The following is a 23,871-nucleotide window of genomic DNA, read 5'->3' on the forward strand; positions in this document are numbered from 1 at the left end:
AAACGTTTTTCAGACAACTAAAGAGAAGGGAACAATCAGAAATAACTTTACCTTCTTTTTATTGCCTTTTAGTTCAGTTTATGCAATAATTTGAATCTATGAAAGAATTTAAATTTATTGAATGAAAGGCATTGCTTATTATTTATAAAACAACTAAGTTACTGAAGGAGCAATACATAGTGAATTAAATAATACAGGGTTTTTTGGGGGGATCTGTAATTGATGTGCATTTAATTAAAAAAAAAAGAGGTCAGATTTATATAACAATCAAATGCAGAAAAACTCGGTAAGGTAAGCTTCTATGTGATCCCAACAGAAGTACCCTTTCCTTGACCATAAGAGAACAAAATATTTTGAGGCCAAAACTATTAAGTTTACAGAAGTGCAAAACACCAAAACACTTGAAGCAAAGTTTTTATTTTAAAGGAAAAAGTACATTTTCTCATTTTCTGTTCTTGGCGTAAATTTTAATTCGTTCCAGTGGAACCAAAACCTCCTGAACCCCTTTTGGTGTCATCCAAAACCTAAAAAGACATAAAGGTAGTGAGCCATAGAGTTAATTTCAGATCCTCTTTCAGTTCTCTTCAGCTCTTAATTTGTAAGACTTTTGCTCTGTGCTACCAATTTTCTCAAAAAGGAGACTAGAGAAAGAAAATTAAATTTTTTAAAAGTTTCATAAATTAAAATACTGAATAATTTCCAAAAAAACTAAGAGAATAACAGAATTTAACAGTTTATTTAAATGGTTTAGCATTCAAAGTAATGCTATATAATAGCTATGGACAACATTTTAAGAAATCCTAAAACTAAGATTTCAACTTTGCTTAAAATAGGACTAGCCATACAATTCTACTACAGATCGTCCCTGACATAGGATGGTTTAACCTATGATTTTTTGACATTATGATGGTGCAAAAGCAATATGCACTTGGTAAAAACTGCTTCACATTTTGAATTTTGACCTTTTCCTAAGTGAGTGATATTTGGTATGGTCCTCTTGTGATACTGGGCAGGGCAGAGCTGCAGTGGCCAGTGAGTCATGCCATCACTAGTGTAAACCACTGATGCACTCACAACAATTCCATACTCACATATGCATTCTATTTTTCACTTTCAGTGTAGTATTCAATAAATTACATGAGATATTCAACTTTATTATAAAATAGGCTTTGTGTTAGATGATTTGTCCAACTGTAGACTAATGTAAGTCTTCTGAGCACATTTAAGGTAGGCTAGGCTAATCTATAATGTTCAGTAGGTTGGGTGTATTGAATGCAGTTTCAGCTGAGGATATTTTTACCTTACGATGGAATATTGGGATGTAACCCCATTGTTAAGCTGAGGAAGATCTGTATTTTGTTATAAATAGCATAGTAAATCCTTAAAATTTTATTTTTCCTTCACTTGAAGAGGTTACATCATTTATTCCCTACTCCGTTTTTATGATACTTACTTGAACTTCCTCTATTTCTGGGTAAAAAATCCGTTCACAAATGAGCTGTGCGATTCGATCACCCTTTTTGACTTCAAAGGAAAAAAAAAACAAAACAATTACTGATATTTATTGATACATTCTCTATACCCTGCCTTGTACAATACAATTAGAGGAGTTAGTATATTTAGTTCAGAAAACACACTGCACTTATGTGACTGAGTGTAGTTAACATACCTTCAAACTTTTCTTTGCCAAAATTAAATAGTACAACACCAACATTTCCTCTATAATCTTCATCTATGACACCAGCTGGAGAAAAGGAAAATAACATTAACCTTGTTTATGATACCAAAACACTAAGGATATATGATTACCTCAAAATCCTTCTTACATTGCTGGGATTTTTATACTTACAACAAACATGTGAATCTTGCTGATACTATGTAAAGCCTCAAAACTAAGAAATTATAATTATTATACTAAAACACAAAGAAGAAGAAATTATTAAGTGGTCCTAGTTTTCTAACCTCCCATCCTTACAAATGGTGACCATTTTTTACTCTTAACTGGGAATAGGCATTTAGCATCTCAGATGAATCATCCTGAATTGCTCTTTCCAATCTTACTGTTTATCTGCAGCACACCTGCCAGGAAGCCTAGGAGAAAATTATGATTTGGGTTTTAAAGGTTTTTTCCTAGTAGCAGCTTCCCGCTAATACCAGATTGAAATAAGACTGAGTCATAAATAAAAATGTCAAAAAGCCTGAAGGTCCACACTGGAATAAGTCCAAATTGGTAAGGAGCAGTCTAGCAAATATCAGAACATTCCATTTTGAGAATGAAAGTGGAGCTGGACCATTCAGTTCACATTCTTCCTCTCCTTAATTTGAGCCACCATCCTTTCTTAGACATGACCTCTCAGAAGATATTAGCATGTAAGTTTAACAATGAGTATACTCTTACATAGAATTCTGTGCAATTAGTATTTGTTTGATACTATAAACATGAGGGCAGCAAATCTTTGCAGGGGAGAAACTTGAGCCAGGGTCTTATCCTGGCCCAGAGAAGTACATATACCAAACCTGTTAGCATTTATCTTTCAGCCAAGAATCCAAAACATTCCATAAACACAAGCACAGATAATACAGCTGCACCAGGCCTTCTCATTTCCTTTTTCCATATTGAGATATAATTCACAATTCAATGGTTTTCAGTGTATCCGGAGTTGTGCAAACATGACCACAAATCAATTTTAGAACATTTTTATTCCCCAAAGAGAAACCACCTATTAGCAGTCACCCCTTTCATCCTCCCATTCCCCCCTACATGTCAATTTCCTTTTATACATGTTAATTCTTTGCCCTCAGTCAGTAAAATGCTGGGTAGGATTCATGTGAATCTAATTAAATGTAGTTCCATGTCATGTCTTACATCATCTTCTTAACACCTCAACTCTTAAAAAAATAAATAAATAAATAAATAAATAAATAAAAAACTCTTATCTAGAAAAAAAGAATCAGGATTTTAATTCAGTGGGTACTAATGCTGGTTGGCCAGACTCATAATTGTTTGAAGGTCAACTGAAGAACATTTTTATTTTTCTTTTTTAGAACAAGGCTAAGCATTCTCTTTCAATTCTCTCATATGGGGGGGGGAAGCAAAATGTTTAAAAAGTTCCACCACAGGGAAGGATACTCAGAAAAACCAACATTTTAGATTTTTCCAGTGGATTATAGTAAAAGTTTAAATGAACCCCTGTGCTTTATGAATGAATTACTAGGGATAAGTTAACTTGAACTTAAGCACTTCTTAAAAGGTTCCTGACACAACAGTTTTAAGAGTCTGAATTAAAGATAGACACATTTTAACAGTGAGAAGAGTGAGTATAAAAGTAGCTGAAAGTGGTTCATATCATATCTAGACTGAAGGAAACAGTTTCTTCTTTTCCAGTTCTACAGCAATAAAACTTTGACCAATTCAAAGAATATTGAAGTCTGGAGTCTTTCCCCACTTGCAGTTGATCATTAAATTAGTCCTTAGTATTGAAAGAATTGATAAAAAGATGGGATCAGCTGTTTTCTATATTACTTCTTTGCAGAAAGTTTCGACTTCAGGAACAACTTAGATCAGAGTTAATGAAGAAACCCCTCAGCAGCAGGTCATTCCATGCCTCCCAGGCCAGAACAAATGCACACACACGGGAAGCCTTGGCATTGCCAAGGGAGTGTGTTGAACAACAGGCCAGCACTCATTTACCTAGAATGTGTCAGGTAAAGATGACGTGGAATCACCCCTGAACTCGTTTCCACTTTACTAGAAAAAATTTAGATAACCCAAATAGTACTAATACATATGAAGTAAAAGCTAATGTTCCCCGACCCTCCCTTAGGCAGCCAATGTTACACTAATAGATTTTACACATTATTTTTTCCACGTAAAATATCACAGATACCCTTTGAGATTAATACTCTACATCTTCAGTCATTCTTTTAGATCCAACATATGGAAATACAGGACCGTAATGTCTACGTAACTCTTTCCTTAGGTATCATCAGACATTCAGGTTGTCTTCACATTTTGCTAAAATAAACAAAGCAGCCCCTTATATACATTCTTGTGTATTATTGCTTTTTATTCTCATCAAATAGTTTCAAAGAAGAGCACTTCCCTGGACTGAAGAGTGTGTACATTTTAAATTTTAAAGAATATTGCTAGATAATTTTGCAAAAAAAGGTTGTAGCAATTCAAGCTTATATCAGCAACATTTAAGAATGCCCATTTCTTAAGTCCTTGGCAGTACCAGGTAGTAGCAAGCTTTTAAACTCTCACCAATATGGTCAGTAAAAAATGGTATCTCATGGCTTTATCTGCATTTCCCTGATAAATACGGAGGTTGAACTTTTTTCCTCTGTGTTTGTTGAACATTTTAATATCCTATTCTATATTTGATAGTCTTTTTTTTTTATTTGTTTATTTAACCATTTTTCATATGACCTGCAAGTATTTGTTTATGGTATCTTCTGTAATATGAAAACACTCCCTTTTTGTAAAAGCCTTTGGTATATTATCTGTAAAGCAGTTCTATCACATTTCTGGCTGTGTGTCTTGGACTGTTGGAAAGTCAGGTGATCTATTTAGATTTTATGCTGGGCACACAGAAATGTGAAAAGTCCTTAACTAAAGAAATGAAACCATTTAAAGTCAATTAAAATGTATGGGGAAAAAAAAGAGGGGGTTAATTAATACTTTTTTTTTAAGCATGAATGCCAACAGTATTAAAAAAATCCAGGAGTTTCAAGTTCATTTATTCCTTATTAGTAAAGGCAAACTGACTTTCAAGAAAAACCAAAGACTTACTCCTTTTCTACATAAGGGATAGAAACATCAGGGATATTTCTCTTCATGAGAAAGCAGACAGTATTTTGAAGTTATCACTGGAAAAATCATGCATTGGAACTGGCAGCGTGATTAACTGACTTCAGGCAAAGGTTTTACTGTGTCAAGACTTTGGCACGTCATTTGTTGGAAACCGTCTTTAGTGAAAATGATCCACACCTACCAGATGTGAATTCTGAACAGAATCCTGCATATTCAACATTTCCCTTTGACCCTTATTTACAGCCTGAGATTTCTAACAACATCCCTCTTCTGAAATAAAAACGGTGGCCAATGATGATAAACTTGTGCCTAAGAGACATTTTTAAGATACTCTGCATCCAAGAACACACCACAATGTGATTGTATGAATAATACCACACCAACCACCAGGCAAACTAACTTTCCATTTCTTTTACATGATTTTTTTTAAGGGTTGTTTTAAATAGAGCAAAAATTAGTAACAAAGTTGGGGAAATAGAGTTTCCATGTAAAAAAATCTGAGAAGTCCCCAGAGGACAGCAAACTGCCAAGCAATGTTAAATGCTTTAGATAATTATCATCCAATCCTCCCATCAGTCAGGGGCAAGCACAGTTTTCATTTTATAGATGATGAAATTGAGGATCAGAAAAGTTAAGTAATAACTAGCTAGTTAGTAACAAAGCTGGGACCCAAGTTCAGTTGTTATTCCAAAGTCCAGCTTCCTTTCACAACTCTTTGAAATGTACTTAAAAAGTTATAATCCTAAGTGATGATACTTGACCTTGTACAAGTATTGAAAGTCAGATACAACTGAGCCCAGACAATCCTCAACTCCAGCAGGCTGCCCATCCCTGCTGGATCACTCAGCTGCTCTTCAGTCCCTAAGAATCACTTCTGGGCTCCTGCCTTGCCCCACAGCACCACCTAGTGGCACCATGGGGAAAGAGCCCAGAGAAAGGCCTCAGCCTGCTGAGCAGGCCACAGTGAGCTGATGTAGGACATGCTCTGTTGGTGGAGGGACAGAGGAGGGTGACCAACAGCATTTAACTGCAGTGGAAAGAACAAGGGTATTGGAATCATATGGATGGGTTCCAGTTTTTTTGTTTGTTTTTTTGTCTTTTTAGGGCTGTACCCTCAGCATATGGGGGTTCTCAGACTAGGGGTTGAATCGCAGCTACTGAAGGTCTACACTACAGCCACAGCAATGTGGGATCTGAGCTGTATCTGTGACCTAAACCACAGCTCATGGCAACACCTGATCCTTAACCCACTGAGGAAAGCCAGGGATTGAACTCATGTCCTCACGGATACTAGTCGGATTCGTTACCACTGAGCCACACAGGAACTCCAGCTTCCAGTTTTTAATGTGTCAACTTGGACTCATGTCTAAGCCAGTTTCCTAGTCTTAAAAAGGAGTTTTGTAAAAAGGGCAGGAGGTGGAGAATTTAGCATACTCACTTATCCAAGAGCCAAATGTCTTGTTAGTGAAGCACTCATTACAACTGCTTAAATAATGACATAAAAGCTTTCCTTTCCCTTATGATAACAAACTTTCTTCTATGAGTAAAGTCATTTTTGGACAAAGTGCAGATTATCACTAAACCAAGAAAAAATTCTATCTGCCAGATAGTGTCTAGCTTATTACTAAAATAACATGCATTTCACATAATGGTCATTAAAAAATTATACATATTGAAATAGCATGTGAAACTCCATCATAATTGTTGCTTCAGAGATAGAAATTTCTAAAAAGCAAAACACAACAAAAGTCATTTTCTTTTCTTGATGATAAAAATAAAATTTGTCACTTGAGTACCACCTCTTAAGCAAAAACAATGTAAACTCTTGCAAATATTTACAGAATAAAAATGTAAATATATTACCTCCTACATCTATGAAGTGTTTTGCAGCCAAGCCAGAACGTGGAGCTACAAAAACAAAAAGGAGAAATTGACTATTTTAAGAGGGAAAAGGCAATATTGGATATAATGAACAACATTTAAGCATGTCACTCATCTCCTGTGCTATCCTATCTTAACCTTAACAAATGCTTCTGAATTAAAGAATGTATTTATTATTGTGTATTATCAAAGTAGAAAAGCATAGTTTAGAAAATTCTGACAAGGTTTCAATCAAAACAAACTTAAACTGCTCCAGCATGTCTATAGGCAAATGAGGATCGATGGCAGTAGAGCCATGGACTGCTGGAATGAACTGAGAGGTGAGCAAGAGGGGACGGTCACAGACAACTCTGTCCAGAAGTCTGGCCTCAAAGGTAGGATGGTAGCTGGCAGGGGCACAGGGCTGAGGAAGAGGACTTTTAAGATTGGAGATCTGACCACTTTGCAATGTGGATGGGAAGAAGGCAGAATGAGAGAGAGGCAATAAACCCAACCAAAGAGTAGCAGAGCTTAGCCTAGAACTGGGGACTCCTACTCATTAATTCAGATGCCAAAATATGCATCTGTGTGAAACAAATGAACCAGAGTAGGAAGCTAAGTTTATATCTTATTCTTGCTGACTTGAGCATCAAGCCTATCATTAATGACCCTAACTTCTAGTATTTTCTTCCAGAATAACTTAAATCAGGCATTTTGTTAATAAATGCTACACTCTTCCTGCCTTCACTGCTATTTCACCCCATCTCCTAATCCCCCCTCCCCGCCCAACTCAAAATACACTAAAAATGCAGTCAATGCTGCCAAAAAGAGACAAAGAGATCATCTCATTTTTCTTTTAAAGGATGAACTATTAGCAGTTCTCAGACTAGTAAAATCTCCCCTGGGGATCACAGTTCCATCTGCTCATTTATGTTCACCCTTATGTTAGTCAGCAAGTAATTATGCTCTTGAAAAGATGTTTTAAACTCTCCCTACAGTGACAACTGACTGACTGCAGAAAAGTCGAACCTGTTGGCTTGCATTGCACTTTGTCCCCCTTCCCCAACCGAGAGGTGTCTCCCTCTAATGCACTGAAGATCAACTTTTACCCTGCACACCCCATGGGAGGGTACCCACAGGGGGAAAGGCTAGGGGCCTGAGATACTCAGGGGTTAGAAACTTTATTCTCATACTTAGGATGAGATGGATACCACGTACCATTATCCTAAGTAAGCCTGATTCTTTTTCTTAGAAAAATAAATATTGGTTATTCTCATCACTGTCTTCACAAAGAAATCTGACTTCATATGCAATCTGATCCTTGAAGGGGGAGTTTGTGGTAAGACTGGAAAAGCTCAAGTTAAAAATCACCTCTATTTTCAGTTTTTCTCAGTGAGCAGTTGTGAGAACAACCTCCTGGGCCAATGTGAACCTCCTAAAAGCTTAAATAAGGAATTCGGGGGGTGGGGAAGAGCAAAGAAATAAAAGCAAAAGCAGGCATGTAAAGGACAGTTTTCAAATGGCTGCAACTGCCATCACAGTTGGCATGTGTTTATTTTAGGACACAGGCGGAACAATATCCCTTCCTCATTTATACCCCAAGTGAAACTAAGATGAAAGAACACATCACAAAAGAAGAGCCTCACTAATAGTTTACCTGTATCTTGTATCTCTTACCTACTCGCCCATAGCACCCAGAAGGAAGAGCTATCTGAATGTCGGTTTTCACAATGGCTTTCTCCATCGGCAGTACTGTGTAATCGTAGGCACTAGGAAGATATAGAAAAATAACTGGTATTTAGATATAGCAATTCTCTGTGCATTTTTCTTGGTGAAAGAGATGACAACATGTAAATGTATTCTCCTCAGAACAAAATTTTGTTAGCAAACTGAGATAACTGTTTAGCAGGAGTGGGCTAAAAAGCAGGCTTTTAATAGGTATATGCTTTACTAACATGTTATGAAAAGAGGAAGAACCAAAAAAGGTTAGATAATTGCTAATAATAGCTAACATTTATTAAGCTCTTACTATTGTCAGGCACAGCTCTAATTGCTTTGTATAACTCATTTTATTCTCATAACAATCCTCTAAGGGAAAAAAGGAAACATGCAGAAGGAAAGGAGAAAATGGATGGATGACATAAGCACAGGGAGGAAGGGGTACAGCTGTGTTGCATCTGTTCAGGTCTTGGTAGTTTACAAGTTTATCAGTCTTACCAGGTGATAGCCATGAACTTCACTGGCTGAGAGGGAGAGAGGGCTGACCTCTGTGAATAGGATCTGGAGATGGACACTACTGAGGAACTGATTCTCTAAGGTACACCCACCAAATGCTGCTACTTTGCTTTACTATAGCTCACTTCTTGATAGGAATTTAAGAGATTTTACAATAAGCAGAGCTGGAAGTTACCTTGGAGCCCTTAATTATGACTGGTAAAGCAGTGCTATTTTTACTTCTTTCACTGGAATTTTGTCTTGAAACAGCTGAAAATCTAATGTATTGAAGAGGTCAGTTATTTCCATGTCTATTTCTGTATATAGAAAGTCGCATGTGTTTATTAGGAGGATGCTTATCAAGTCTCTCCTAACACTTGCAACAGTGCTAGGTATGGTGTAGTCAAATCTACACCACTCTACTTTTATTCATTAAAATTAGGGGACTAAACTATATCCCTTTTAGCTACAACAGTCCAACAGTCTACAATCTAACTTTTTTCTTTCTTTTCTCCCGATACCATCACATACTCTTTCTCCCCTTCTCCTGGACTTAGAACTGAAGACTAGGGGTTCTCACATTAGAATTACTCGGAATGCTTTAAAATAAATCCTAAGCCTTGGAAGTTAGTCATGTAATAAACACCCCCTTCCCACAATATCACTGTTCACCTACCTTAATGGTTCTAAGAACTGGGGACAGTGGTCAACAGGGAAAAAAGCACTGAATTCAAGGTCATAAATTTTACTATGTTCAAGCCCAAAGGCAGTCAATTCACCTCTTCGCAAACTTCCACATCAGTAAAAAGGCTCGCTCATCTATTTCAGGATTGTTGTGAGGGTTAAATAAAATAGCACATGGGGAGTTCTGGTTGCAGCTAAGCAGAAACGAACCCGACTAGTATCCATGAGGAGGCGGGTTTGATCTCTGGCCTCGCTCAGTGGGTTAAGAATCCGAGGTTGCAGTGAGCTATGGTGTAGGCCAGTAGCTGCAGCTCAGATCAGACCCCTAGCCTGGGAATATCCGTATGTGGCAGGTGCGGCCCTACATAATGCAAAAAGCGTTTGTTTCCATACTTTTAAGTGACTGTTTCAAGCTTTGAGCAGAGGGCCGGCCTGTAAACTAACCTGAGAGCTCTGTAACTTGGGCATTAGGAACTCTCTGCGAGGGGTAGAGATGATAGAAAGCGGACCTCTCACTCCTTCGGCCGCAGGGGTCTAGGAGAGGGTGGGGGAAGGGCGGTCGGGGTTCCCACTCACCTATACAGGTCATATCCCGCGGCGCGCTCAGACCCTTTGGTTGGGGCAGTGGCGTGCTCTGAGAGCCGGGCAAAGCGGAGTCGCTTGCGGCTTTCCTCCGCAGGCCGGGCCCGCTTGCTGGGGGAGATGACTTGTGTCTCTTGAGAGCAGGGCATGGCAGGGGAGAACGTGAGCACAAGAGGGAGCAGGGGGAACAAGACAGAGCAGGATGAGCCCCGCACACAAATTCTAAATTTCCCGCCAACAACTTCCCGCCCCGCCCTATTCCCCCCTCCGGACGAGCCCACAGTTCTGCTTAAAAAGGGAGGCTGGCCTCAAATTTGGGGCTAGAAATCCTTCTTGGAAAAGAGATTTGGGAAAGAAAAATACTGAACCTATTAAAGCTCTCCAAACTCAATGCATGAATTCAACGTAAGCTGCAGCTTCGGCGGCCTCACCCCCATCCCCCAATAGAAAACCCCTCCCCTCCTCCAAGGGGGGACTCGAATGGTTCGCTCTCGCACCACTGGGGTTGCGCGCCCTCCCACTTCCCCCACCGCGGAAATCCGGAGCGCTATTTGGTCCCGCCTCGTCTGCGGCCCGGGCGGGCGCGGGGGTCGCTGGCCAGGCTCCCAACCCCCGCTACGCCTTGGAAAACGTATCCTTCCAGACTGGGCCCGGACATTACTGGCGCCGCGGCAACCTCGGCTGAGACTGCGGGTGCTGGACAGCGGGAGCTGCAGAACTCCCGGCGGGGCGGGGTCCAGGGGAGAGGCTGGCCCGGAGAGCCCGGCCGCCTCAGCCCCCGGCCTTGTGGTGCGCGCGCGGTTAAACACCAAGCGAGGCCAAGACGGAAGGAAATGGTAGCCGAGCATTGGGCGAAGGCACAGGGAAGTCATTTGCCTGGGATTTGGGCGGAGAGTTGGCTCCGCTCCTGCCGGCGCACGGCGGGTCTGCCCCCAAAAGCCGCGTCTCAGTCAGATGACCTCGGAAGCAGTAACCGTGCGGTCTGACGAGGGGTGCACGGAGGCGGCGCTTCGACAGCCCTCGGGCAGGCGTAGGCCCAGGTCTTCCCAGAAAACGGCGCACTCGGCGTCCTGAATCTCGCTGCCGCCTCCGACTGCCTCTCTCTCCTTCTCTCGACTCTCCTTTTCCACATTTCTGAGCCCCAGACCCCGCATTTTGTCAATTTACCTGGGGCGTTGCCTCCCGCAGCCATGACTCTCCAGGTTTTAATCTCGGGAGCGTCCAAAATATCGTGACCGCATCACGATGCGGGAGACGGTCTGTGCTCAGTGCTGCGCCCTAGGTGGTGGGCAAGGCAGTGTGTCTGATTTCCTTCCTCTGAAAGTGCAAGATGGTGTGTTGTTCAGTCTCAGAGGGGACCTCTCACTTGAAACCCTAGCACTCTCGGATGACCCCGCAGGAGCTCAGGGGAGGACCCCGTGGCTGTGATTCTGTGATTCGCACAAAGATCCTGGGCCACACTGCTATAACTTAAAATGGGGTTGGGTAAATAACTTTTCAGGTAATTGTAAATTGATTTTTCTAGAGTACGGGTATCTTCACTCATTTCTGGAACTGACGCTAAAATCTCAAAACACAGTTGTAATGCATTTTGTTAAAAGAAATACAAACTATGGGGCAGTTTTAGAAAATGACATGAAATGGTAGGGTGGGAGTTCCCGCTGTAGCACAGTGTGTTAAGAATCCGACTGCAACTGACTGGAGTCCTGCAGAGGCATGGGTTCCATCCTGGGCCAGTCGTTCAGCCACAGTGGATTAAGAATCCAATTGCAACTGGCTAGGGTCCTGCAGAGGCATGGGTTCCATCCTGGGCCAGTCGTTCAGCCACAGTGGATTAAAGCTGCAGTTTTGATTCAGTCCCTAGCCTGGGAATTTGCATATGTTGTGGGTGCCCCCATTTAAAAAAAAAAATTAGGGTATTGTTGCACAAGTTTTCAAACTACCTTGCTGTGCCTTTCCTTACGGGCCCCACCTTTTTAGTCTCTCCTTAAATGTTCGAATTCTCTTAAGTTATAGGTTATATTCTATTTACAATCTTCTCCCATGGCATTAAATATTTGTACCCTGAGGACTCCCCAAATTTATTCCTGTAGCAGCATGATCTGGGCCCTCTTCTTCAATCTCCTCTGCAGTCATCATCTGGCTCACCTTTGGTACTGCTGGCCCAGTGGGTGCTAACAATTTCTAGACCTACCAGACTTTCCTGCCTGGGAATCTACACATCCTTTTGCAGTTTATGCTCCATGTGTTTCCAGTCTCACTCATCTCAGGAAGGCCTTCCTGACAAACTTAAGTAGCTGCACAGTCTGCCCCTCATCACCATTTTCTATCAGAGCAATTTTTTTTTTTCTGTTTTTTGTTTTTTGTTTTTCTATTTGCAACACTTATTACTACAATCTGTATTTCTTTTACACATTTTTTTTTTTCATGTTTGTTGTCTATTTACTCTAGTAGACATAAGGTCTGTGAGGGCAGGGATCAAATGTATTCCTGGAGCCCAGCACAATGGCTGGCTCAGAATGTTACTTGATAACTATTTGTTATATGAATGAATGATAAGGAATCTCATTGCCTATTCCATCAGAACCCTGCATATGATCACTTCTCATAGTGTTCTGATTTTTCAGTACATTCCTTTAATTTTGTTTTGTTTGTCTTTTTTTAGGGCCACACCTGTGGCAGTAGGAGGTTCCTAGGCTAGGGGCCTAATCAGAGCTGTTTCTGCTGGCCTACACCACAGCTGCAGCAATGCCAGATCCGAGCCATGTCTGCAACCTACACCACAGCTCACGGAAATGCAGAATCCTTAACCCACTGAGCGAGGCCAGGTATCGAACCCACAACCTCATGGCCCCCAGTCAGATTTGTTTCCGCTGCACCATGATGGGAACTCCATTCCTTTAGTTTTTAATCAAAGGTTTTTTTTTCCCCCATAAAATGCATTTTCAAGGCCCACAATGAAAAACATCAGTCCCTTCCCAACCCCTCCACAGACACCCTCTCCCAAATCTCACTCCTCAATGACAATACTTCCATTTGGCTTTTTATTAGCATTTTTCTCCCAGTTTCTAAACTATATGTTGCTATTCTTTTTTTTTTTTTTTTGTCTTTTGAGGGCCGCACCCACGGAATATGGAGGTTCCCAGGCTAGGAGTCTAATTGGAGCTGTTGCCACTGGCCTATACCAGAGCCACAGCAATGCCAGATCCGGGCCACGTCTGGGACCTACACCACAGCTCATGGCAACGACAGATCCTTAACCCATTGAGTGAGGCCAGGCATCAAACCCGCAACCTCAGGGCCCCAGTCAGATTCATTTCTGCTGCACCACGACGGGAACTCCAGATGTTGCTATTTTTTAATGGCTTAGAAATTATCTTCTGAATTAGAGTAGTTGAGGATCAAGTCTCTTAACTGCCTTTCCACCCCATTCTGCCAATAGTTTTGTAACAGTTTTATTTATAAGTCAGTAGCTAGTGTTTATCATGACCAGTAAGTATTGACTGCTGCAAAAGTAATACGATTATTTCCTTTTTTTACACTTGTCCTCTCATGTTAATAATTACCTTGTTTTCCCATTTGTATTTATTGATGGTAGTATATTGCTGGAACACCCATTGCTTGTTCTTTCCAAATGTTCCTGGGGAATCCCATACCTCAAACATCTGTCACATCAAATGAACCACTGAGATTTAAAATCCCTTTTCAGTTCCATTTTCTCCTTGCTCACTTCTCTATTCTCTTGCTCCAGTCTGGGCAATTGACTCTCTAGTCCTGCTGAATGGCTGTCATCCTGGGACTCCCCTTTGCCTCTCTCTTATATTGGAGTAGTGGTTTTATGGATCTAGTATCTTCCTCTTAGTTTTATGTCTTCATTTTGCTGAAGTATGGTTTCCAGTAATTTCCTAAGGAAGTTCACATTAAAGATAGTTTGAGTCCTTGCATATCCTAAACTAATGACTCCCTTTACCCAGACCCAAACAGAAATCTTTCTTGATTCATGAAACTTCTTTACAACCAGTTGTGAGCTCTGGTTGCTTATTTTTATAACACTTACCATGTTATTCATTAGCCACATATTCCCATTGTGTAATTATCAGAATACATGCATTTTATCTTTCACATGAGTAAGAGTCATAGACTTTTATGAATCCTTCAAAGCACTTCAGTGTTTTACACAAAAATGATTTTTTTAGCTCCTTATAATACCTAGCACCAAGAAAGTATTTAGCTGTTTCTTCTGTTACTATAGATACTGAAAGGGGAATTATTGTCAGTTTTCACCTGAGTTTATTTTAGATTGAAAAGAGAAAAAGGCATTATCCAACTGGAAAAGAGTAACAGGTTAGGGATCTGAACCATTAAGCATTTAATAGAAGCATTATGACAAGTGAAATAGAATTTGATATGAAAATACCTTAAATTCAAGGGCCCACAGTAAAGAAGAATTAGGATATGTTCCAGCAATAATTTATTTTCTGGATATATATTTTTAAGAACATAATTATCCTATCAGTCATGCTGATAATTAATTAAGGCTTGTGCCAACATGAACCTACTGAGAATGCAAGTCCATAGTTAACACACAAGTTCATCCTTCCTATCTGCCATTTTAGGGATTTTTCTCTTTTTAACAAGAACATACATGGTGATTACTTTAAGCCAGGTATATTCTAAGTGCTTTTTTTTTTGGTGCCACACCCCAGCATATGGAAGTTCCTGTGCCAGCCATCAAATCCAGGCTGTAGCTGTGACTTATACCACAGCTTGGCAATGCCAGGTCCTTAACCCACTGTGTCACAGCAGGAGCTCCTTCTAAGTGCTTTATAAATATTAATTCATTTAATCACTGCAGCCAGAGAAAAACAAGTGCTATTATTCCCATTACAGATGGGAAAACCAAAGAACAGAAAGTTTAAATGATTTGCCCAAGATCACACAGCTTAAAAACCAGAAAGAGATGGAGCCAGATTCACCTTAGGTAGTCTGGCTTCAGAGTGCTAGCACTTAGCCCCTCTCTGAGTTTATATTTGCCTAGTGAGACTGTAACAACTCTTCTTAATACTGAGCCTGCTGCTGTCTATGTTATCCAGGTCTTTCACACAGGGAAAGATGTGTGTAGAAAATTAACCAGGCATTCTTATTTTCATGGTTGATCATACCCTCCTTGTTGACACACCTCTTTACCAGGACACACTCTGGTTTTCTTTCCACCTCACCTGCTCTCTCATAGTCTCTTTTCTGTCTTCTTTTCTCTTTTTGACCTTTTCTCTTGCACAAGATGAAGAATCTTAGAGTATTTCTTCCTCTTTCTCTCAGATCATCTCTTACCTAAAAATAGTCTTCTCCTAAGCACCACTTCATGCTTTACACTGTTTGATTTTTCTTCATAGCACAATGTACATGAAATTATGTACATATTTATTCATTTCACTTATATGAGTCCTCCACTAGCATGTAAGCTCCATAATGAATTTAAATCTACTTTAATTTGGGTTTCTTTCAGATGTTCTGTTTCTTTTTAACCCTTCTTGCTTCTTTTTAAATTTTATTATATTATTAATTTAATTTAAATTAACTTAATTACTTTATTATTTCACTTCTCCTAATTTAGAAGTTTACTCTCTAATTCTGTTGTTTTAGATAAATTAAAACATCATGCTTAATTCATCAATATCAAAGATCTAAAACAAAATTATTATCTTTCTCCTGGGTAATACAAGGACCTTGGAATGCTTTAACTCCATTAATTCTTCTTTTGTCATATATACTATTATTGTCTAGTACTTTAAATGTATCTTTTCGCTGAATCCCAATAAGCATTATATTACTGCTTTTTATAGTTATTTAAAAAAATTGTTTACCCAGACTTTTATGACTTTTTTGCTTTTCTTTCTGCATCTCAAACCTCCATCTCAGATTGCTGTCCTTTTGCTCAAACTTCCTATCAAGAGGTTCTCCTGTAGATGAATTTTCTCAGTTTTTGTCAGTTTGAACCAGACTCTTGAACTCTTCCTCAGGTGTAGTGCACTCTTTGACAATCATTCAGGAATGGTAGAGGTGAGAATGTTAATGGAAAACTATCATAAACTCTCCCAAATGCACAATTCTGTCGCTGAATTCAGAGCATTCCAACACGGGCCATAATAGTTCATTTACCATGCCACCATTCAACTCTTCTAGAAATGTGTGCAAGCCAAAAAGGAACCCAGAAGCTATACTTTGGGTTCTGGCACCAAAATTTAGAAGTTCTTCGTTTCAAGCCCAGGGTTTTTTTATATGAAGGATAAGCTTAAGAGTAAACCTGAAGATGAGTGAGGCACATGCCTACTTTTGTAAAAGGGCAATTGGAATAAGGGAGATGGAAAAGAACTAGTATATAGGCAGATCAATTTTAGTAAAAAGTACATAGGTATAACAATCTAGAAGTTCCTTCTTTTAAAATTGTTTGGTCTAGGGAGTTCCCTTTGTGGCTCAAGGGTTAAGGAACCTGACTAGAATCCATAAGGACACCAGATCAATCCCTGGCCTTGCTTGGTGGGTTAAGGATCTTGCGTTGCTGTGATCCGTGAGCAGATGTGATTTGGTTCGAGCCCTAGCCTGGGAACTTCCTTATGCCAAGGATGCAGCCCTAAAAAGCATAAATAAATAAATAAATATTGCTTGGTTCGGAATGCCATCAAGATACTTCCTGGAATATCTTTTGTTTCCCTAGGAGTATCTATAGCCCAGTTTGAAAACACTAACATCTAGCTTGTAAAACCCACGAGACTGTTCCCACCAGGCTCTTGCAAAGAACACAAAGATCAGATATATATATGCAGCCTTTCACTTTCATCCAAGCAACACATGAATCTTAAGCATATAAATATCTCCCATGATGGACACTAAATGGGGGGGGAGCAATTAAAAAAACAAGTAAGAAACTAGCAGATAGTTAACAAAACAAGCTCGTTGCTACAAAACTACTTTGGACTAACAAATTACTGCCACAAAAGTTCAAGGAGATCAGAATAGTTAATATACAAATTCACAACTATAGTTCTCACTAATGCATTTAGTCTCTTAATTAACATAATCATGCAAGACTGACTCTGAATTATGCCATTGTGGGTAAGAGTACCAGAAGGTGAAATTTCTGTAATTATAGCCCAGAGAAGGACTACTGCTATTTCATTTTAAAGCATCATCAAATTTTCAGGAAGAAAATAAAAGCAGATGGCTTAAAAGCAGGGTATACATAAGAAGCTTGGTCGAATGCACATGTCCAAACCCCACTACTAGCTGACTACTTGGGATCTCCAGGGTGAGTCTTGCTGCTCACACTTGGCTAAGGACCACTGCTTTAGGGAATTTATTTCTGGAAAATCTGGTGGGGTCAAGACTTGCTGGAAAGACTTCCTTCACATTTAATCAATATTACAAACTTTATCAAAAATCACTGTACTCTGGATTGTTTTGATAGCGACTCTATTACCTTAAATATAGAGACAAGTCCAAGGCCTTTGTTCTTAGCAATAAATTTGTAGGTTAATTTTACTAAGAATATTTGCAGACCAGGCAAATATTCTGCTTGTTTCTTGGGTAAGCCAAATGGAGGCCATTAAAGCAGGTTACAAAAGGTATCCCACCAACAGTTAAATAGGGCAAAAAGGCTGAAACTTACTGTAGAATGTAAAGTGAAATTTTGAGCAATAAAAATTGATATATTTGACAATTGCAAGACTAGGCAAAGAGCAAAGGGGAAGGGGGATTATATGAACTAAACTAGAAAGCTACTCAAAAACTTAGCTCTATATTTCCACTGTCTCTCCTGGCTTACATGATCTCTTTCAAATCATGTCTCCCTGTTTCATCTTCAAAGAGCATCTGATAGGACTGGAAAATTAGCCATATAATGTGTTGTCACATAACCATCCCTACTGACTAGCCCCTGGTTCAGAGATTTAATTGTATGGTCCACTCTGGCCAGAGTAGCAGCACTGATTTCACTCTAGCTCATGACTGATTTTATCAGTAGGGCAGTGTAACTGGTAAATATTGCAAGACTTTATAGACCAACCTGAGTATTCCTATTGTTAACCATGTTTGGTGAAGAAGCTCCTGGAAATTTCTGTTGACCAGTCTCTCAAGGAATCTTTTCAGGTCATCTTCAGCAGAATTCACTAACTTTCCGTCTCGAACTTTGGCAGTTCCAGAAGTTCTGATGTTTGAAGGAGCTTGGTTTGAAAATATTTCCATTTGTAGGCTCTCTTGAACAGAGAAGTTAAATGAGTAGAATGACAGTTGACAAGAGTTTGGTAAGTAAGAGTTTCTAAGATGACCCAGAGACCTGAGAAGCTGGGTAAATTGGAAAATTTTGTATTGTGCTGATCCAAGCTTGAGGTGATGAAGACTATAAGTTTTTCATTGCTGCCATAACAAATGACCACAAAATTACCTTAGAGGCTTAAACAATATAGATATATTATCTTCAGTTCTTTAGGTCAGAAGTCTGACATGGGTCTCACAGGGCTAAAATCAAGGTGTTGGCAAAGCTACAATGATTTCTAGAAATTCTAAGAGGGAACCCATGTCCTTGCCTTTTCCAAGTTCCAGAATCTGACCACATTCCCTGCCTTATGACTTCCATCCTCCATCTTCAAAAACAGCAATTTTTGAAGGAGATTGAGTCCTTATGCTGCTATTTCTCTGGTTCTCTGATCATAGCTAGGAAAGTTTTCTCTACTTTTAAGAACTCATGTGATTAGAAAGTCCCTATGTGATACAGCAGGTTAAGGATACAGCATTGCTGCCCCTGTGGTGCAGGTAGCAGCTGTGGTGCAAGTTCAATCTCTGACCCAGGATCTTCCACATGCCATGGGTGAAAAAGTACTCAAGTAATTAGATTGGGCCCACCCAGATAATCCAGGATAATTCCTCTAACTCAAAGTCAAGTAATCTTAATGACATCTGCAAAGGCCCTTTTGCCATTTAAGGTAATGTATTTAAAGGTTCCAGGGATTAAAATATGGATGTCTTTGGGGGGGCCATTACTATGGCTATTGTAAACACCTAGAACAGAATTTTTTTTTTTTTTTTTTTTTCTTTTCGGGGCTGTGCCCACAGCATGTGGAAGTTCCCAGGCTAGGGGTCGAATCAGAGCTGCAGCTGCTGGCCTATGCCACAGCCATAGCAACTCGGGCTCCTAGTCACATCTGTGACCTACAGCACAGCTCATGGCAATGCTGGATCCTTAACCCAGAGAGCAAGGCCAGAGATCGAACCCAAGTCCTCATGGGTACTAATTGGGTTTGTTACCACTGAGCCACTGAGTGGGAACTCCTAGAACAGATATTTTAAGCAATCAGTAGTTTGGTATGGATATGGGTTGGTATGGATATGGGTTGGAGGAAGTAGAAGAAGATACTGAGATTGAACATTAGTCATTTGGGTCATTTCGCCCCTTTTCAACCATTCTAAGACATATGAAGGTCTGTCTGCCAAGGGCCTTTGAGGAACAACCTGGTTGTTGTGAAAGGATGGATGTCTTGGGAAAGGTTCCAGATCTGGGATCAATTAGCCTTACAAAATAGGGTTTTTTTTCCCCCCCAAATATTCCCAGCAGGGACTTATTTTCTCACCTTCCCTGAGAGCACTGGTGCCTCTCCCATTGGCTCCTAGCTTCCACTAGGGATCATCTGCCTCCTTCTTCTCCCTTCCCCTCACATGGGCCCCATCTTGGTCAGGGCTACTTCCTGGATGAAGCAAATGGTACCAGGATATGGAGAATGACTATGGAAGCAGAAGTTGCTGTTGGGGCTACACTGGAATGGGTAGATGCGAGTAGAGACCCACCAGAAGTTGATTTGAGTGCAGCGAATGTTGTGGCAATTATTCTGAGCAGAATGTGAAAAGCAGCCTTTCCATAGCATTGGAGTTTGCTCCAGGAAAAAGGATGCCTAGTTAAGACACTACCTTAGACAGTTTTGATCTCTTTATTTCTTGGTCTCGTTGGTTGCACCTGATTTCCTCCATGACAATGAACAACTGTTGTATGATTTTTCTTTTGGTAACACATAGTTTTTCCCAATTAAAAAAAAGAGACAGGAACAAAAAGGTTATGCTTTTCATCTGTGTCTGTGTAAACAAACCCAGTAATTACCATAGCTCAAATTGCTGCTGAAACTCTCCATATTTTAATGTGCACACTGTCGCTCTTGCTACTAAATCTCTGCATATATCCTAGGAAGTTAATCCTGAATTAAGAAACAGAAAAACTGATTAAAATAAAATTGGGCCAAGTCCATGATTTTTATATTCATAAGATTCAAAATTTCTGTGAGGAAATGTGCAATGCAAATTGAATTATCTTCCAGAGTAATAATATTTTTAAAAAAGAGAGAGAAACCAAAACAAGCTAAAATATGGGTATCCATGCATAGAGATGTATGAATTAGGTTTGCTGTGGTTCAGTTGATTGTGATTCAATATTCTGCCCCTCTGAAACAGCCTTTACTTACCAGCCTGCACAAATGCAATTCTCTTCAGTATAAAGTGAATATTACCCAGTTTTCATGTAGCAACAATTCCTCAAATTCTACACATTTTAACAAACGAGTTTTTTCACGGAATTTTGAAGATAGCATTATTGGTCCTCATAAGTGTTCTAATCACTGTCTTTCCAGATTGCTTTTGGGACAGAAGAGCAGTTGTAAATGTTCAAAAAAAAAGTCAGGACTGTGAAAGGCCTTTGTTTTTTGTCCATTGGATAGGATAGGTGAAACTGTGTATTAAGGAGATAATGTAGAATATTCAGGTATCCTCATTTTCTTTTAATAAACTGGACTAATTTTAACATCTCTCTGCAGTCTCTTTTTCCCCCTCCATACCCACTCTTGCCCTTTGTCTCTCTCCACACTGTTTTCTGTCCCAGGAGCAGAGGTTGGGGGCGGGGGTGCCCTCTAGGGACTTCACTGATAAGCTCCCTTGATGGCTGGCTGGCATTTGGGTTTGCCAATAGAGAGCTCAGCAGGAGGTCAGAGGGAGGGTGGAGGGTAAAGTCAGTGTTCCTTCAGGGTCCCTCCACTGAAAACCACTGGTCTTGTCATGGTTGTCTTTTCTTCCAGGCTCTAGAAACTACTTTCTCCCCCTTTCCCTTCAGGCCTGTACTGTGACAAGCTTTCAGTTAAGACACTTGACTCTCCTTTATGGTTTTGGTTTCCCATATCTTGCCAAACCTTTATAAATAACCCCCTTAGTAAATAGTCCTCATATTATCCTAATTCGACTGAGCTCTGTTGCATATCACAACCCTAACAGAAACAGAACCTGGTTCATCCAGCCCTACATCTAAATTCTTCCCATATTCTGGAGCCACCATCATCTCTTACCAGGACCTCTAAACAATCTCTCTATATCTACTCTCCATGGCTTAAAATCTTCTAAAATTTTCCCATCACAGATATAAGAAATTCCAAATTCCCTGCCATGGCCCAGGGCTTGTATGATCAGACTCTTAACATTCAACTTTATCTTGAGTCACATTCCTCTCTTAGATTCTAGAATGCAAGAGTTTGTGTTTTGCCTGAGGACTTTTGTCCATATTGTTCACTCTGCCTGGACTGTTCTGACCCACCCTGCTCCCCCACCCCCACTCTTTGCATGGTTAGCACTGTCAAAGACAAAAAACAAATAAGGAGATGGATTTTATTCAGGCTATTTCAATAAGGAAAGCACCTCAGATCTGGACTAGACTACGTATTAAATTTGCTATTGTTGCTGTAAAAAATTACTGTATAATTAGTGGCATAAAACAATAGAAAGTTACTCTATTATACTTCTGCAGTCCAGAAATCTAAACTGAATCCTAGGTGGCTAAAATCGAGGCATTGGCTAGGTGTACCACCTCTGGAGGGGTTTTAGGGGAGAATCTGTTCCCTTGCTTTTTCCCTCATCTACAGCTGATTTACTCATCTCAGGGTCCTTTCCTCTATCATTAAAACTAGTAGTGTAGCATCTTTTCTCTGACTACCCTCTGCTTCCATCACATGGCTGCTTCTCTTTTATCAACAGTCAAGTCTCCTACTCCCCTCTTACAAGGATATGTGCTGTTTTATTTAGGGTCCAGCTAGATAATCTAGGATAATTGTCCCACTCAATCTCCTTAATTATATCTGCAAAAACTCTTTTCCATGTAAGGTAAGATATAGATTCCAGGGATTAGGACCTGGCTCTCTTTCAGGACCATTATTCAGCTTCCTACAGTATGTCTCAACAGGAGGTATTGCCTTAGACTTTTATAGAAGAGCAGACAAGTTACAGGTGGGCTTACTTGTAGTTGGGATTGTTTTTCAATCAAGAGAAGTTTCAGTGGAACAGGAAATGTTTATCTAGTTTCAGGGGAAAAAAATATTCTCATCTTGGCTAATCATTCATGAGATAAGGAAATTAGAAGATCTATGTCTGACTGTCAACAGATGTGGGCAAAAGGGAAACAGTTTGGGTTTGGCTTTGTCAACAGTAAAAATGGGACCATCTACAAATCTTATGGGAATCATGAGGAAGAGCAGATAGCCAGTCCTTTCTAAGTTATGTGGGAAAGGGTGGTTCATTGCAGTTAGCCATTTTCTAGAACCCAAAAGGGTGGGGCATTTGGGGGAAAAAAGTTTAGGGAGATTTCTTAACCAACTGTTTTCTGGAAGCATAAGGGTCAGGTAAAATTCAACACTGTCAGCATCTCATCCTTAAATATTTTTTCATAGATGCCCTCCCTGAATACCTTATGTAAGTACTGCCCTTTCCATTATTCTCATAGTTATTTGTATTGTCATATAGTTATCATTATTGTCATAGTTTCCTCTTTTTTCCCTTCACAGTATTCTTCATAATCCATAATTAATTTGCATACTTGTTTGCTTGTCCATAAGCTTTTTGAGGGCACGGAAAATGGTTATACCTTGAGCTCAGAACAGTGTATCTTTATATCTTTAGAGCTTTCACATTTGTATTAAATTGACAAAAGAAGCAATACCAGATGACCAATAAACTCATGAGAAAATGTCTAGTAATTAACTTACTGGTAGTGAATTAAAAGAGGATAAAAACAATAGTCAGATAAACAAAAGAGAGTCAAACATCTTAGGCAGAAGGATCTACTTGTTCAGAGACACACAAAGATATGTGTGGATTGTGGGGCAGCCTCCTGGGGGATGGGCTCTGAGGCTCCACAGTGAACCAGTGACTAGACCTCAAAGGATGTGGGGCTCTGTACTCCTATTCCCCTCAGTGGCTGCATTCTTTCTCTCAAACAAATATTTTTGAATGTGTTCAATTTGACAGGCACTGGTCTAGACTCTGGGAACATAACAGATAACAGACCAGCCAAAAATAAGTCTGACAGTAAATAGAAGTGATTAAAATAAATGATGCTGTCCAGAAAAGCAAAGCAGATGTATGACACCTGAAATATAGGCTTGGGATTTAGAGAGAATAGCCAGGGAAGGCCTCTGTGAGAATATGCTATGTGTCAGGTGTGGGGATGGAGGCAGAGGGCATTTAACCAAACATGAAGGAAGTGATATTTGGGGGAAAGGCATTATAGGCAGAGGGCACAGCAAGCACTCGGGTCCCAAGGTGCATTACCTATGAGAAGGCTGGCATGGTCTAAACAGAGGGGCGGGGATACACAGTTGTAGGAGATGAGAGCATAGATCATAGGGGGCAGGGGTTGTTTCTGG

The 23,871-nt window shown here is 40.0% G+C and overlaps 1 protein-coding gene and 1 long non-coding RNA gene across 18 annotated transcripts in view; one reads left to right on the forward strand and one right to left on the reverse strand.

Moving 5' to 3' along the window:
- On the reverse strand, positions 399-11,459 carry DUT (deoxyuridine triphosphatase). Of its 2 annotated transcripts, none has more exons than XM_003353371.4 (7): positions 11,321-11,459; positions 10,148-10,286; positions 8,351-8,442; positions 6,677-6,721; positions 1,670-1,744; positions 1,454-1,524; positions 399-524 (listed from the first exon to the last, which is right to left on the reverse strand). In XM_003353371.4, the coding sequence occupies exons 1-7, from the start codon at positions 11,343-11,345 to the stop codon at positions 468-470; spliced, it is 504 nt and encodes a 167-aa protein (XP_003353419.1). In that variant the 5' UTR covers positions 11,346-11,459; the 3' UTR covers positions 399-467. The 2 variants fall into 2 exon arrangements, with proteins under 2 accessions (XP_003353419.1, XP_003353418.2); XM_003353370.3 differs by lacking the exon at positions 11,321-11,459 and adding an exon at positions 10,815-11,023.
- The window catches only part of LOC102161909, an 87,632-nt gene continuing 74,264 nt past the window's right edge, over positions 10,504-23,871 (forward strand). For 5 of the 16 annotated variants that reach the window (XR_002345007.1, XR_001302231.2, XR_001302230.2 and 2 more), the window contains exons 1-2: positions 10,506-10,784; positions 22,897-22,918. This is a non-coding gene — a long non-coding RNA (uncharacterized LOC102161909). Of the gene's footprint in view, positions 10,785-11,497; positions 11,655-22,836; positions 22,919-23,871 lie in introns of those variants that run through there. The other 11 variants (XR_002344988.1, XR_002344993.1, XR_002344995.1 and 8 more) reach the window with 7 other exon arrangements.

The sequence above is a fragment of the Sus scrofa genome, chromosome 1 (assembly GCF_000003025.6).
Source record: "Sus scrofa isolate TJ Tabasco breed Duroc chromosome 1, Sscrofa11.1, whole genome shotgun sequence".
Classification (NCBI taxonomy): Eukaryota; Metazoa; Chordata; class Mammalia; order Artiodactyla; family Suidae; genus Sus; species Sus scrofa.